Source organism: Budorcas taxicolor, chromosome 10 (genome assembly GCF_023091745.1).
Source record: "Budorcas taxicolor isolate Tak-1 chromosome 10, Takin1.1, whole genome shotgun sequence".
In the NCBI taxonomy this organism is placed as follows: domain Eukaryota; kingdom Metazoa; phylum Chordata; class Mammalia; order Artiodactyla; family Bovidae; genus Budorcas; species Budorcas taxicolor.
In genome coordinates, this window is record NC_068919.1 from 22,909,289 (window position 1) to 22,922,924 (window position 13,636).

The following is a 13,636-nucleotide window of genomic DNA, read 5'->3' on the forward strand; positions in this document are numbered from 1 at the left end:
GAAAATGTATTAAAGACTGAAATGTAAGACCTGAAACCTTAAAACTCGCAAAAGAAAATATAGACAGTAAGCCCATTGATGTTCCTCTTTGCAATAATTTTTTCTGTCTCAAAGGCAAGGGCAACAAAAGCAAAAATAAATAAACGGGACCAAATCAAACTAAAATCTAGTGCACAGCAAAGAAACCATCAACAAAAATAAAAGGCAAACTACTGAATGGGAGTAGATGTTTTTAATAAGGGGTTAGTATCCAAAATACAAAGACATCATATACCTCAATATCAAAAACACAGTCTGATTGAAGAATGGGCATAGGCCCTGAGTAGCCATTTTTCCAAAGAGATAGCCAACAGGTACATGAGAAGATACCCAAAGTCTCTAATATTCAGAAAAAGAGCAAATCTATGTCAAAATGAGGTGTAACCTCACATCTATCAGTTTGGTTATCATCAAAAGAAAAAAAAATAACAAGTGTGGTGAGGAGGCAGAGGAGAGGAAACCCTAGTGCACTGCTGCTGGGTTGGAAATTGCTGCAGCTACTATGGAAAACATTATGGAGAGTCCTCTCAAAACACTAAAAATATAACTACCATATAATCCAGCAATTCCACTCCTGGGCATTTATCCAAAGAAAACAAAAACTCTTCAAAATGGTTCAGTTCAGTTCAGTTCATTTCAGTTGCTCAGTCGTGTCCGACTCTTTGTGACCCCATGACTCACAGCACGCCAGGCCTCCCTGTCCATCACCAACTCCCGGAGTTCACTCAGACTCACGTCCATCGAGTCAGTGATGCCATCCAGCCATCTCATCCTCGGTCGTCCCCTTCTCCTCCTGCCCCCAATCCCTCCCAGCATCGGAGTCTTTTCCAACGAATCAACTCTTCGCATGAGGTGGCCAAAGTACTGGAGTTTCAGCTTTAGCATCATTCCTTCCAATGAACACCCAGGGCTGATCTCCTTCAGAATGGACTGGTTGGATCTCCTTGCAGTCCAAGGGACTCTCAAGAGTCTTCTCCAACACCACAGTTCAAAAGCATCAATTCTTGGGCGCTCAGCCTTCTTCACAGTCCAACTCTCACATCCATACATGACCACAGGAAAAACCATAGCCTTGACTAGACGGACCTTAGTCAGCAAAGTAATGTCTCCGCTTTTGAGTATACTATCTAGGTTGGTCATAATTTTTCTTCCAAGGAGTAAGCGGTATCTGCACCCAAATGTTTATAGCAGCATTATTTACAATAACCAAGATCCAGAACCAAGCTAAGTGTTCATTCAGAGATGAATGGATAGATAAAATACTGACCTTTCATCTAACTATCTATCTATACACACACAGACACAGACACAGACACAGACACAGACACAGACACACACACACACAGACAGACACACACACACACACACACACACACACACACCACAATGGAATATTAATCAAATATAAAAAAGAAAGCAATCATGCCAAATGGAACAACATGGATAGGTATGAAGTGTGTTAAACTTAGTGAAATAAGTCAGACAGAGAAAGAAAAATACTGTTTTTTAAATTTTTATATCATATATAAAAACAAAGCAAAACAAAGGAACAAATAGGACAAAAGCAGAATCACAGGAACAGGGAACAAATGATAGACTGCAAGGTCTTTCCCCATAAAAGATGAGTTTTTTGAGATCACCAAAGGACTGAAGTTCCAGATCAGGAACAATGAGGAGCCATATGCAGGTCTCCACTGGACAAGGAAAGAAAATGCTTTTATAGAGAAGATATGGAAATTGGGACAGTGATAGTAGAGTGCCCTTAACTTTCTATTGACTGCATCCTGACCAGGGAAGAAGGGGCTTCTTTCATCTTCTCTTTGCCCTCTGTGATATCCACAGGTCAGGAGAGCTCCCCCTCTTCTGCCAGCTCTATTTAATTGAGATTCCTGTGCATTAAATTTTTGTACTTTATAGGAGAGAGTCAGAAAAATATTTGACTCTGTAAGAGGAGGGAGCCATGGTGGTGGAAGTAAGATGTTGGAGTGATTTAAGGAGTCTTGAGCCATAGAATCCAAGTGGCTTCCAGAAACTACAGAGTGAAAGGAAACAGATTCTTCCTCAGAGAATCTGGAAGGAAACAACCCTGCCAAGACCTTGACTGTAGACAGCAAAACAGATTTTAGATTTCTTGCATCCAGAACTATAAGATATTTTGTAAGTGATCAAGTTCATATTAAACATTGAGCAAATATTTTCTGTTCACTTTGCTGCACTCACAGGATGGGACACATCGTGGTGAGACAGACCTGAACATTCTTGAGACACCCAAACAAGCTGGATAATATATTTACTGGAGAGAGTTCTCTCTTCTTTTAGTTGCTTTCAATGTTTACTGTTTTGGAGTCCAGCATACTTGGAAAATATTTATTTTAATTCTATCCTCTTATCAGCTATTCTTTTAGTTACAAGTTAGAGGTTCTAGTGCAGAAGGAGATACAGATTGGGAAGGAAAAGACCAAATCCCAAATCTGTAGGGCTAAAAAGTGTTTGTGGTTATAACTATACCAATGTGGGTAAGAAATACTAAGTCTTGCAAATGCCTTATGGTGACCTCACGGAGGCCTCATGGTGTGACTGTGGCTGGAGGAGGGTTGAGCCCCCGAAGGGTGTGTATACCCGCTGCAGGTGCCTGGGGAGCGCTGTGCTGCACAGCACAGAAGTAAGAGCCTGAGTCTGTGGTCTGTGAAGAGAAAATGTGCAGTGAGTTGCGGTGTTCTCTAGGGACTGTGGTGGCCTTTAATCTTCCGTCCTGTTTTGTCCCTAAAGGAAAGTAAACCAGATGAATGAGGCAGCCCCCAGGGTTCTTATTACCAATTCACACTCTGTGGGGAAGTGGAAAAATTACACCAATATGTGGAGTTGACTCCCTCCTGGAGATTCAGGGCTGGGGGACTCTGCTCAACATCCACTTCTCACACACCTGATGAGGAAAGAGAAGTAGTCACAGGTGAGGGTCATCCTAGCTCCTACAAAACCCTGAAACTGCACTGCCCTCCCCAATCCCCATAGATGATGAAAAGGATAGAAAGTCTGCAGGACTTGTCAGCCCCTCTCTCTCCCTTAAAAACGCAGAAGCTGGTCAATCCTTCAGAGTCCCCTGCGGGTTAGCCCCAACTCACAGCAAACCTGGGCAAACAAAAGCCCCAGCACAGTGCCTGCTAGCCTCTTCATGATGCTTCCTCTTCTTACTGAGACATTTCCACTGTAAAATACTTCACTAAACCCTGAGGGGGTGAATGTCATAAGTCCATGCAGAAATATTCTTGCTCCTACAGCCAATCAGCTCACCCAGCTTCCTTACTTTGTGACAGGAAGTCCCACCCTCCCACCTCAACCAATTCAGAATGGACTGGAGAGGAGTGGAGTGAAAGTGGGAAATAGAAAGGTCATTATGTTAGGACTTGAGGGGCATGTTTTAAGAACATTGCAAAGAAGGCAGACTCTGATTTGGAATTTGTGGAGGATTTTAGGGAAGAAAAAACAAAAACTAATTGTTTAGCTGGCGTGGATGCAAGAGATTTTTGCAAAATGAAATATTTCCCAAGAGTTTTCAGGATCTTTTTTTTTCCCATCTCTTATGCACTCACCTGTGATTCTGAAGGGTGCTCACAAATCAACACACTATTCACAACAGTCTTGCCTGAAACATTTTGCAGTATTAAACAACTTTACTTTGAAATTATATATATATATATATATATATATATATATATATATATATATATATATACTGAACCTACATAAAGAGTGATTTTTTTGTCACTTTGTGAGTATTGAAAGATGGAGTAGCCATCATAGTCAACCAAAGAGTCTGAAATGCAGTACTCAGATGCAATTTCAAAAACGACAGAATGATCTCTGTTTTGATCCAAGACAAACCATTCAACCTGACCAATAGTGCTAAAGAAGCTGAAGTTGAATGGTTCTATGAAGACCTACAAGACCCTCTAGAACTAAAACCCAAAGAAGATGTGCTTTCCATTATAGGAGACTGGAATGCAAACGTAGGAAGTCAAGAAATACCTGGAGTAACAGGCAAACTTTGCCTTGGAGTACAGAATGAAGCAGGGCAAAGGCTAACAGAGTTTTGCCACGAGAACTCACCGGTCATAGCAAACAATCTCTTCCAACAACACAAGAGAGGACTCTACACATGGACATCACCAGACGGTAAATACCAAAATCAGACTAATTATATTCTTTGCAGCCAAAGATGGAGGAGCTCTATACAGTCAGCAAAAACAAGACTGGGAGCTGACTGTGGCTCAGATCATGAACTCCTTGTTGCCAAATTCAGACTTAAATTGAAGAAAGTAGGAAAAATCACAAGACCATTCAAGTATGGCCTAAATTAAATCCCTTATGACTATACAGTGGAAGTGACAAATAGATTCAAGGGATCAGAGCTGACAGACAGAGTGCCTGATGAACTATGGATGGAGGTTCGTGACATTGTACAGGAGACAGGAATCAAGACCATTCCCAAGAAAAAGAAATGCAAAAAAGCAAAATGGATGTCTGAGGAGGCCTTACAAATAGCTATGAAAAGAAGAAAAGTGAAAGGCAAAGGAAAAAAGGAAAAATATACCCATTTAATGCAGAGATTCAAAGACTAGCAGGGATAGATAAGAAAGCCTTTCTCAGTGATCAATGCAAAGAAATAGAGGAAAACAATAGAATGGGAAAGATTAGAGATCTCTTCAAGAAAATTAGAGATACCAAGGGAAAATTTCATGCAAAGATGGGTGCAATAAATGACAGAAATGGTATGGACCTAACAGAAGCAGAAGATATTAAGAAGAGGTGGCAAGAATACACAGAAGAACTATACAAAAATGATCTTCACAACCCAGATAACCACGATGGTGTGATCACTCACCTAGGGGCAGACATCCTGGAATGAGAAGTCAAGTGGGCCTTAGAAAGCATCACTACGAACAAAGCTCATGGAGGTGATGGAATTACAGTTGAGCTATTTCAAATCCTAAAAGATGATGTTGTGAAAGTGTTGTGCTCAATATGCCAGCAATTTGGAAAACTCAGCAGTGGCCACAGGACTGGAAAAGCTCAGTTTTCATTCCAATCCCAAAGAAAGGCAATGCCAAAGAATGTTCAAACTACTGCACAATTGCACTCATCTCACATGCTAGCAAAGTATTGCTCATAATTCTCAAAGCCAAGCTTCAACAGTACATGAACCATGAACTTCCAGATGCTCAAGCTGGATTTAGAAAAAACAGAGGAACCAGAGGTCAAATTGCCAACATCCTCTGGATCACTGAAAAACCAAGAAGTTCCAGAAAAACATCTACTTCTGCTTTATTGACTCTGCCAAAGCCTTTGACTGTGTAGATCACAACAAACTGTGGAAAATTCTTAAAGAGATGGGAATACCAGACCAGCTGACCTGCCTCCTGAGAAATCTGTATGCAGGTCAAGATACAACAGTTAGAACTGGACATGGAACAATAGACTGGTTCCAAATTGGGAAAGGAGTATGTCAAGGCTGTCTATTGTCACCCTGCTTATTAACTTATATGCAGAGTACATCATGAGAAATGCTGGACTGGAAGAAGTGCAAGCTGAAATCAAGATTGCTTGGAGAAATATCAATAACCTCAGATATGCAGATGACAACACCTTTATTGCAGAAAGTGAAGAGGAACTAAAGAGCCTCTTGATGAAGGTGAAAAGGGAGAGTAAAAAAGTTGGCTTAAAGCTCAACATTCAGAAAACTAAAATCATGGCATCTGGTCCCATCACTTGGAAAATAAATGGGGAAATAGTGGAAACAGTGGCTGACTTTATTTATTTATTTATTTTTTTGACTCCAAAATCACTGCAGATGGTCACTGCAGCCAGGAAATTAAAAGACACTTGCTTCTTGAAAGAAAAGTTATGACCAACCTAGACAGCTTATTAAAAACCAGAGACATTCCTTTGCCCACAAAGGTCTGTCTAGTCAAAGATATGATTTTTACAGTAGTCATGTATGTATGGGAGAGTTGGACTACAAAGAAAACTGAGCACTGAAGAATTGATACTTTTGTATTTTGGTGTAGGAGAAGACTCTTGAGAGTCCCTTGGACTGCCAGGAGATCCAACCAGTCCATGCTAAAGGAAATCAGTCTTGAATATTCATTGGAAGGACTGATGCTGAAGCTGAAACTCCAATACTTTGGCTGCCTGATGCGAACTACTGACTCATTTGAAAAGACCCTGAAGCTGGGAAAGATTGAAGCTGAGGGGAGAAGAGGATGACAGAAATGGATGGACATCTGTCATCCATCCAGAAATGGATGACAGATTGGATGGCATCACCAACTCATGAGTTGGAGTAAGCTCCATGAGTTCATGATGGATAGGGAGGCTTCATGTTCTGCAGTCCACGGTGTCTCAAAGAGTTGGACACAACTGAGTGACTAAACTGAACTGAGGGAAACTGTGGGTACAGAAGCACTGTTTAAATAAATATGTGCTTATTGAATAACACTATTCCTGGACTGTGACACCGGTAAGACAGAACAGTCTTTTTTATTTTGAGCAACTCTACTGAGGTATAACTGACATTCCATAAAGTTCATCCATTTTGAAATTCCAGTTTAATAATTTTAATAAATTATCCTTCATCCTCAGTTATAGTTATTCTCTGTTTCCATGCCTGGCAGGATAGAGGAGCCGCAGTCCTAGAGGAGCTGCAGGATAGTGTGCTGCAGTCCATGCGATCACAAAAAATCAGACACGATTTAGTGACTGAACAGCAACAACAACATTAGCAAGAAGCATAGTTTTGCTGTGGTCTTTATTAAAAAGCTGTTAGAGGGAACAGAGGGGTGCCAAGTTAACAAAAAGGGCATTGTAGCAGCTTTGATCTGTCTTAACTAACTGGAAGTATCTTTCCCAGAATATGCTTCCCATAAGGCAATGGCACCCCACTCCAGTACTCTTGCCTGGAAAATCCCATGGATGGAGGAGCCTGGTGGGCTGCAGTCCATGGGGTCTCTAAGAGTCTGACATGACTGAGTGACTTCACTTTCCCTTTTCACTTTCATGCATTGGAGAAGGAAATGGCAACCCACTCCCGTATTCTTGCCTGGAGAATCCCAGGGATGGGGGAGCCTGGCGGGCTGCCATCTATGGGGTCACACAGAGTTGGACACGACTGAAGTGACTTAGCAGCAGCAGCAGCAGCAGCAGGGTTGGCCACAAAAGAAGTTTGTGTGACATGAGGAAGGTCGTTGTGATGAAGCAGCCACAGTTTTTATGTTTGGGTTGGTGCGGGGCTCCAGGGACTATGGTTACTCACAGGTGTTCCTCCTGATCTGATAGCTCATTGTTGACTCACAACCCCTCCACTTCCCACGAGACCTCCTCCTCATCTTCTGTTTGTCTTGGGCCAAGTATGTATGTAGCCAAGTAAGTGCGTATGTATGCCAAATGACACCCACTTCTCCTAAGCTCACCCTCTACTGTGAGACTGAAGGAGGTGAGACATAGATGTTTTAGTGTGTCTACGTGGGTTCCATTACCCTCATGGTTCTAGTATGTCCTTATGAGTCACAGTTTGTCTATGCTTCAGTCTCTCCCTAACTTTTCTCTAGCTGATTAACAATGAATTCAGTCTCAACACCAGATACAAAGATAACAGCTTTGTATACACTCTTCCACCAGATCTAGCAATTGCCTGAGTTCTAATCTTCATCACTAATTTCTTATTTGACACCACTGGTGATCTGCTTATCTGATGGTACCTTAAGTGACACAAGTCTAAGACGAAAGGACTAAGGAAATTATTTTCATGACGATTCCAGATAACTATACCCAGATTTGTGATGTTAGTGTATTTTAGTGAAACTGTCACTTTTAATTAACTTTGGAAAAAGTTTAGACAATTTTACACATGTTCTGTATGATTAATTTAGTCAAAAATTCAAGAGGAGAATGTAAACAGTAGAAAGTTTCTCTGGACATAGAAGAAGCTTTAATTTAGAATTAAATTCTCTGATTCAGACCACACATTAAGCAATCACATGATTAGCACTTCTTGTCTGGGGTCTGCAGGTGTGCATTTCAGCTGGGGTCCTGCAGCAGCGGAGCTCTCTTATTAAGCTCTGGGGTTTTTGTACAGCTTTTCCCATTACTTCAAGCGTTGTGATAGTCTCTTTTTGTACGTGTACTTGAGAGCTCCCTTAGAGCACAGAAGTACTTTGCAGAGTCTTCCAGCTGTAAGGCTGAAATGGTGAGGCTGATGGATTTATATGCTTTCTGGAAGTTTACAGAGTAGCGGCCATTCGCTGCATTCCCGTGTTCTGAATGTTGATGAATAAGGAGAGTCATCTGTCCCCTGGGAAGCTGCTTATACCAATAAATGGAGTAGTAGTAGGTGAACCAACCTATTCCATACTGACAGTCAAAAATGACTGACTGCCCCACTTGCCTGATTATGTCTGACTGTTCTTGAGTAACTTTCTGGGCCACACAAGATCCTGTGGAAAATGTGAGAAAACAGAGCTGAAATAGGAACAAAATAATGCAGAAATTAATTTTGGACCGACTCAAATATATATAACCCAAACTTAAATCATAAGATGCTGCTTTTCCCCACTTCTCCTTTCCTCCCCAAGTCCCTGTGAATCTCCACATGCCTGTGTGCAGTCCTTTCACCCTGAACACGCACACCCATGTTTGGAAGCATCCCTACCAGAGAAGGTGAAGGCCAGGAACACCCAGAGCAGACTAGAGAGCGGCATGAGGCACGGATTCTGTACATAAATGTGTTTAATTCTGCCTCAAGCTAAGAATTCTTTAAGTGCCTCACAGCACATATACACGGCACCTGGCTCCTGTGTGGCTCCTCCCCCAGACAGGAAGTGGGGTTTGTCATGTTCATAGACCAGCTTGTCTGTACCCAGATGGGAAAAAGTCTGGCTCACTACAAACCTTTACTTTGTCCACTTGTCTTTCCCTGGTCATTAAGTTTGGCAGATCCTGAAAAGGGGCATGAAGAAAGCAATTAATGTTAAAGGTTTAAACTGAGGGAAACTGAAGGTTAAACAAGTTGACATACATTGGTATTTATTCAGTAAAATAATTTTTTCCATCTTGTTTAAGATATAACTTAGTATAGCCTCTGAAACATTCTTGTAATTGACTGATTGGTCATTCATTTAGCCTATACTTACTTTCCTCCATCCAGAATCTAGTGACTATTTTAAAACTTTCACAGATCTTAGGCCTTCTGAGTGAAAAGCAATCTTAACCAAAGTAATTAATGTCTCATCTTTTTTTTATATATATACTGAATTCTAGGACTCTACTTAGATTTTTCAATAAATAAAACTACTTCAACATGAAATGATTTAAAAACATTAGTTCATCTGAATTTCAGAGTCTATTCGATGGTTTATATTTAAATGAAATTATAACTGGAATAAAATATCATTCTTTTGAAATCTGATATTGAGTCTTATGTATTAGACTTTGAGGGAAATCAGGCTATTCAATCCTGTTGCCTCTAAATGTAGAATTGTACTTATTAGATCATGTGTACTAGAATCATCCAAATGTCACATTTTTTATCTCATTGGTCCAGAGTATTCAGTCTAACTTCTCAGTCACTCATTATTATTTCTCTTTGTAAAATAAAGTTAAGATAAACATGCCAGATCTTTCTCTGATGTACTGCTATAATGCACTTCTACAAAACTCAGTATCTACAGACTGCAGGCACTTAGTACCTGTCAATACCACAGAAGTTGGTGACTGAAGCTCTGTGCGCTGTTTCATGTTCATGTGGAATGTAGCTGTCCATCTTCCATTTGGTTTCAATGTTGTAATGGATGAATTAATGTAAAAGAACCAAAGGCAAATAGACAAGTAGAAAAGAAACATACAGGCAAGGTCTAAAACAGTGCCAGTTCATGGAATTTAAGATCAAAATGACTCATGAATGAGTGAAGCAGGGAGATGAGTTTGTATTTATCTGGGACATCTACTCTTCTGTCCCATTTGACTTCTGAGTGCTGGCAGGTAGCTAATGCCTGGGCTTGAAATTATTTGTAACTAAGCAGAGGAGATCATGAATGACTGCATCAGCCTGTGCAGCAGCATGATGTTATAAAATATAAATATATATTAATATAACAATCACATGAAAGTGAAGTCATAAGTCGTGTTCAATTCTTTGTGACCCCATGGACTGTAGCCTACCAGGCTCCCTCCTCCATGGGATTCTCCAGGCAAGAGTACTGGAGTGGGTTGCCATTTCCTTCTCCAGGGGATCTTCCTGATGCAGGGATCAAATCCGGGTCTCCTGCATTCCAGGCAGACGCTTTAAACTCTGAGCCACCAGGGAAGCCCCCACATAAATATTAGTAAATTGATATTGATGACATTTTTATCAAAATACAGGCCATAATCTTATACATCAGTTTTTATATGTGCTCTTTGGTTCTGGTATGAAGCTCTATGAAGTTTTATCACATATATAGGTTCTTGTACCACCACTAAAATCATGACACATCTCTCTAAATAAACCCTCTTTGCATACCCTCCCTATCCCTGCAACTCTTTATAATCCCAGTAACTACTAATATCCTTTTTAGCTCTATATTTTTTCCTTTTGAGAATATTGTATAAGTAGAACCACACCATATATACAATCATAATAATCCAATAAGTGTAGACATACATCATGTAGCCTCTGAGACTGATTTTTCTTTCATTCAGCATAACTTCCTGAGGTCCATCCTGGCTATTGTTGTTTAGTTGCTAAGCCATGTCATACTCTTTTTAGACCCCGTGTACTGTAGACTGCCAGGCCCCTCTGTCCTTGGAATTTTCCAGGGAAGAATACTGGAGGGGGTTGCCATTTCCTTCTCCAGGGGATCTTCCTGACCCAGGCATCAAACCTGGGTCTTCTGCACTGCAGGCAGATTCTTTACCACTGACCCATCTAGGAATCCCCATCTAGGCTATTGCAAGTATCAACATGTTTTAATCACTACAGACTCACCAACTTATGATGTTTTGACTTCAGATTTTTAACTTTACAGTGGTAAGAAAGTGATACACATTCAGTGGTAACCATACTTTGAATTTGTAAATTTGATCTTTTCCCATGCTAACAAGATGTGGTGTATATTCTCTGGTGATTCTGGGCAGCAGCAGTGAGCTGAGCTCCTGGCCCGCCCTGAGATCATGATGGTGAACAACCCACCCACTTGCATTCATTCTGTGCTCATACAGTCACTCTGCTTTTCACTTTCAGTGTATCTGTGCTCAGTCACTGCAGTCATGTCTGACTCTTTGCAACCCTCTGGACTGAAGCCCACCGGGCTCCTCTGTCCATGAAATTCTCCAGGCAAGATTATGGGAGTGGCCTGCCGTGTCCTCCTCCAGGGCATCTTCCTGATCCAGGGGTTGAACCCGAGTCTGTTATGTTACCTGCATTGGCAGGCCAGCTCTTTACCATGAGTGCCACCTGGGAGCCCCACTTTCAGTTCAGCTCAGTTCAGTCACTCAGTAATATCTGACTCTGCGACCCCATGCAGCACGCCAATTTTAGTACAGTACTCAAGGAATTGCATATTTTCAACACTGTTGTATAAAATAGACTTTGTGTTAGATGATTTCTTCCAACTGTACACTAATGTAAATGTTGAGCACCTTTAAGTTAGGCTGGGTTAGGAATACGGATCTTGGTCAATATATGGTATAGGACAAAGGTCTGTCTAGTCAAAGCTATGGTTTTTCCACCAGTTATGTATTGATGTGAGAGTTGGACCATAAAGAAAGCTGAGTGCTGAAGAACTGGTGCTTTTGAACTGTGGTGTTGGAGAAGACTCTTGAGAGCCCTTTAGACATCAAGGAGATCAAAACAGTCAATCCTAAAAGAAATGAACCCTGAATATTTGTTGGAAGGACTGATGATGAAGCTGAAGTTACAATACTTTGGCCACCTGATGCAAAGAACTGATTCATTGGAAAAGACCCTGATGCTGGGAAAGACTGAAGGCAGGAGGAGAAGGGGACAACAGAGGATGAGATGGTTGGATGGCATCATCAACTTAATGGACATGAGTTTGAGCAGGCTCGGGGAGTTGGTGATGGACAGGGAAAACTGGTGTGCTGCAGTCCATGGTTGCAAAGAGACAGACGTGACTGAGCAACTGAACTGAACTGATGGTCCATTTTGAGACTGTGCTCAAAGTTTTGTATAAGATGTGATATTTAGGCCAAGTTTCGATTATTTCCCAACAATATTCAATTGTCCCAATGTCATTTGCTCATGAGACTATGTCACTTCTATTGAGTTGTCGTTGCACTTTTTCAAAATATAAGTTTTCCCAACCTGTGTAGATCTACCTCTACACACTTACAAAGTGACATAAACAATGATATTTATTCATTTCCCTTAAAACATTATAGAACCTGCAGAATAGGGTTTTTTTTATTATTAATATTTATAATTTGTGTTTTTTCTTTTTTCTGTAGATAATTCTATCTAGGAATATATCAATGTTATTAATCTTTCTAACAAAGTTGACTTTGTATTTCATGGTTATCTCCATAGCATTCTTTGTATTTCACCAATCCAACATTTTCTTATTGACTTCTTTCAGTTGGTGATGAGTTTAATTTGCTTTTCCATCATCTTTTGCTGCAAGTCTTAATAGTTTTTCAACTTTTTTTCTTTAGTCATACAAGTATTTAAAAAGATAAATTTCCTTCCATGTATTAGTTTAGCTGCACCTCATACATGTTTATATCATGTGCTCTCACAATATTTACTTTCAAAATATTTTCTAAAGTCATTGTAATTGTTTCTTTAACCCATGGTTATTTTTAAGTTAGTGCATGTATTCCAAATGTTTGGAAGTTTTTAGAGACATCTTTTAACAACTGATTTTCTGTATCAATTCCATTTTGATGAAAGAATAAATTCTGCATAATTTCATTTTCTTAAATATATTAAGACATTTTATGCACAAATTGTGTGTGTGCGCGTTTCATCTGCACAGCAGGGTGTGTCTGGAGCCTCGGCTGCAGGTTTCGGTACAGGCTTCAGGGGTCTGGGGAGCACTGTGCACTTGCTGCACAGAAGTAGGTGGCTGAGTCTCCAGGCTGGGAAGTTGCAATATGCAATGAGAGCTGTTTGGCACTCTTATTGAGGAAAACTGTGAGTCTTCCATCTTCCATTTCATTCACAACTGAACTTATGGCTATCAAGAATGCAGGGGCTTTACCAGGATATTGTCGGTACCACGGGAAGTAGTTAAACAAACTGCTCTCATAACTACAGTTCAGAATGGAAATCTCTCCTTCCTGGACTGTCAGAGATCGAGGGCTCTGTTTGACCTGCTGTTGGTCACTTTTTTCCTTCTGTTGTCCATTCACCCCTGCTTAAAGAGATAAAAGCCATTAATTCCATAAAATATATTCCTTTTTTAAAGTTTCTATCTGCATGAACTTGTTTATAATCCAATTGTCTCAGTCCCCCTAATTAACGAAGTAGCCTAGGTTTTCTCCTCCACAACTTACAGACTAGCTGAAGCCACAGGATCAAAAATGATGTTCCCAGTATCTTGTCCAT

The 13,636-nt window shown here is 40.5% G+C and overlaps 2 gene segments (V, D, J or C); both read right to left on the reverse strand.

The window, feature by feature from the left end:
* Positions 1 to 8,184: 8,184 nt before the first annotated feature.
* On the reverse strand, positions 8,185 to 8,792 carry LOC128054669 (T cell receptor delta variable 1-like). The segment is given in 2 exon segments: positions 8,185 to 8,528; positions 8,744 to 8,792. Coding segments are annotated over 2 exon segments (393 nt in total).
* A 4,315-nt stretch (positions 8,793 to 13,107) lies between these two features.
* LOC128054474 (T cell receptor alpha variable 23/delta variable 6-like) lies at positions 13,108 to 13,636 on the reverse strand. The segment is given in 2 exon segments: positions 13,108 to 13,442; positions 13,585 to 13,636. Coding segments are annotated over 2 exon segments (387 nt in total).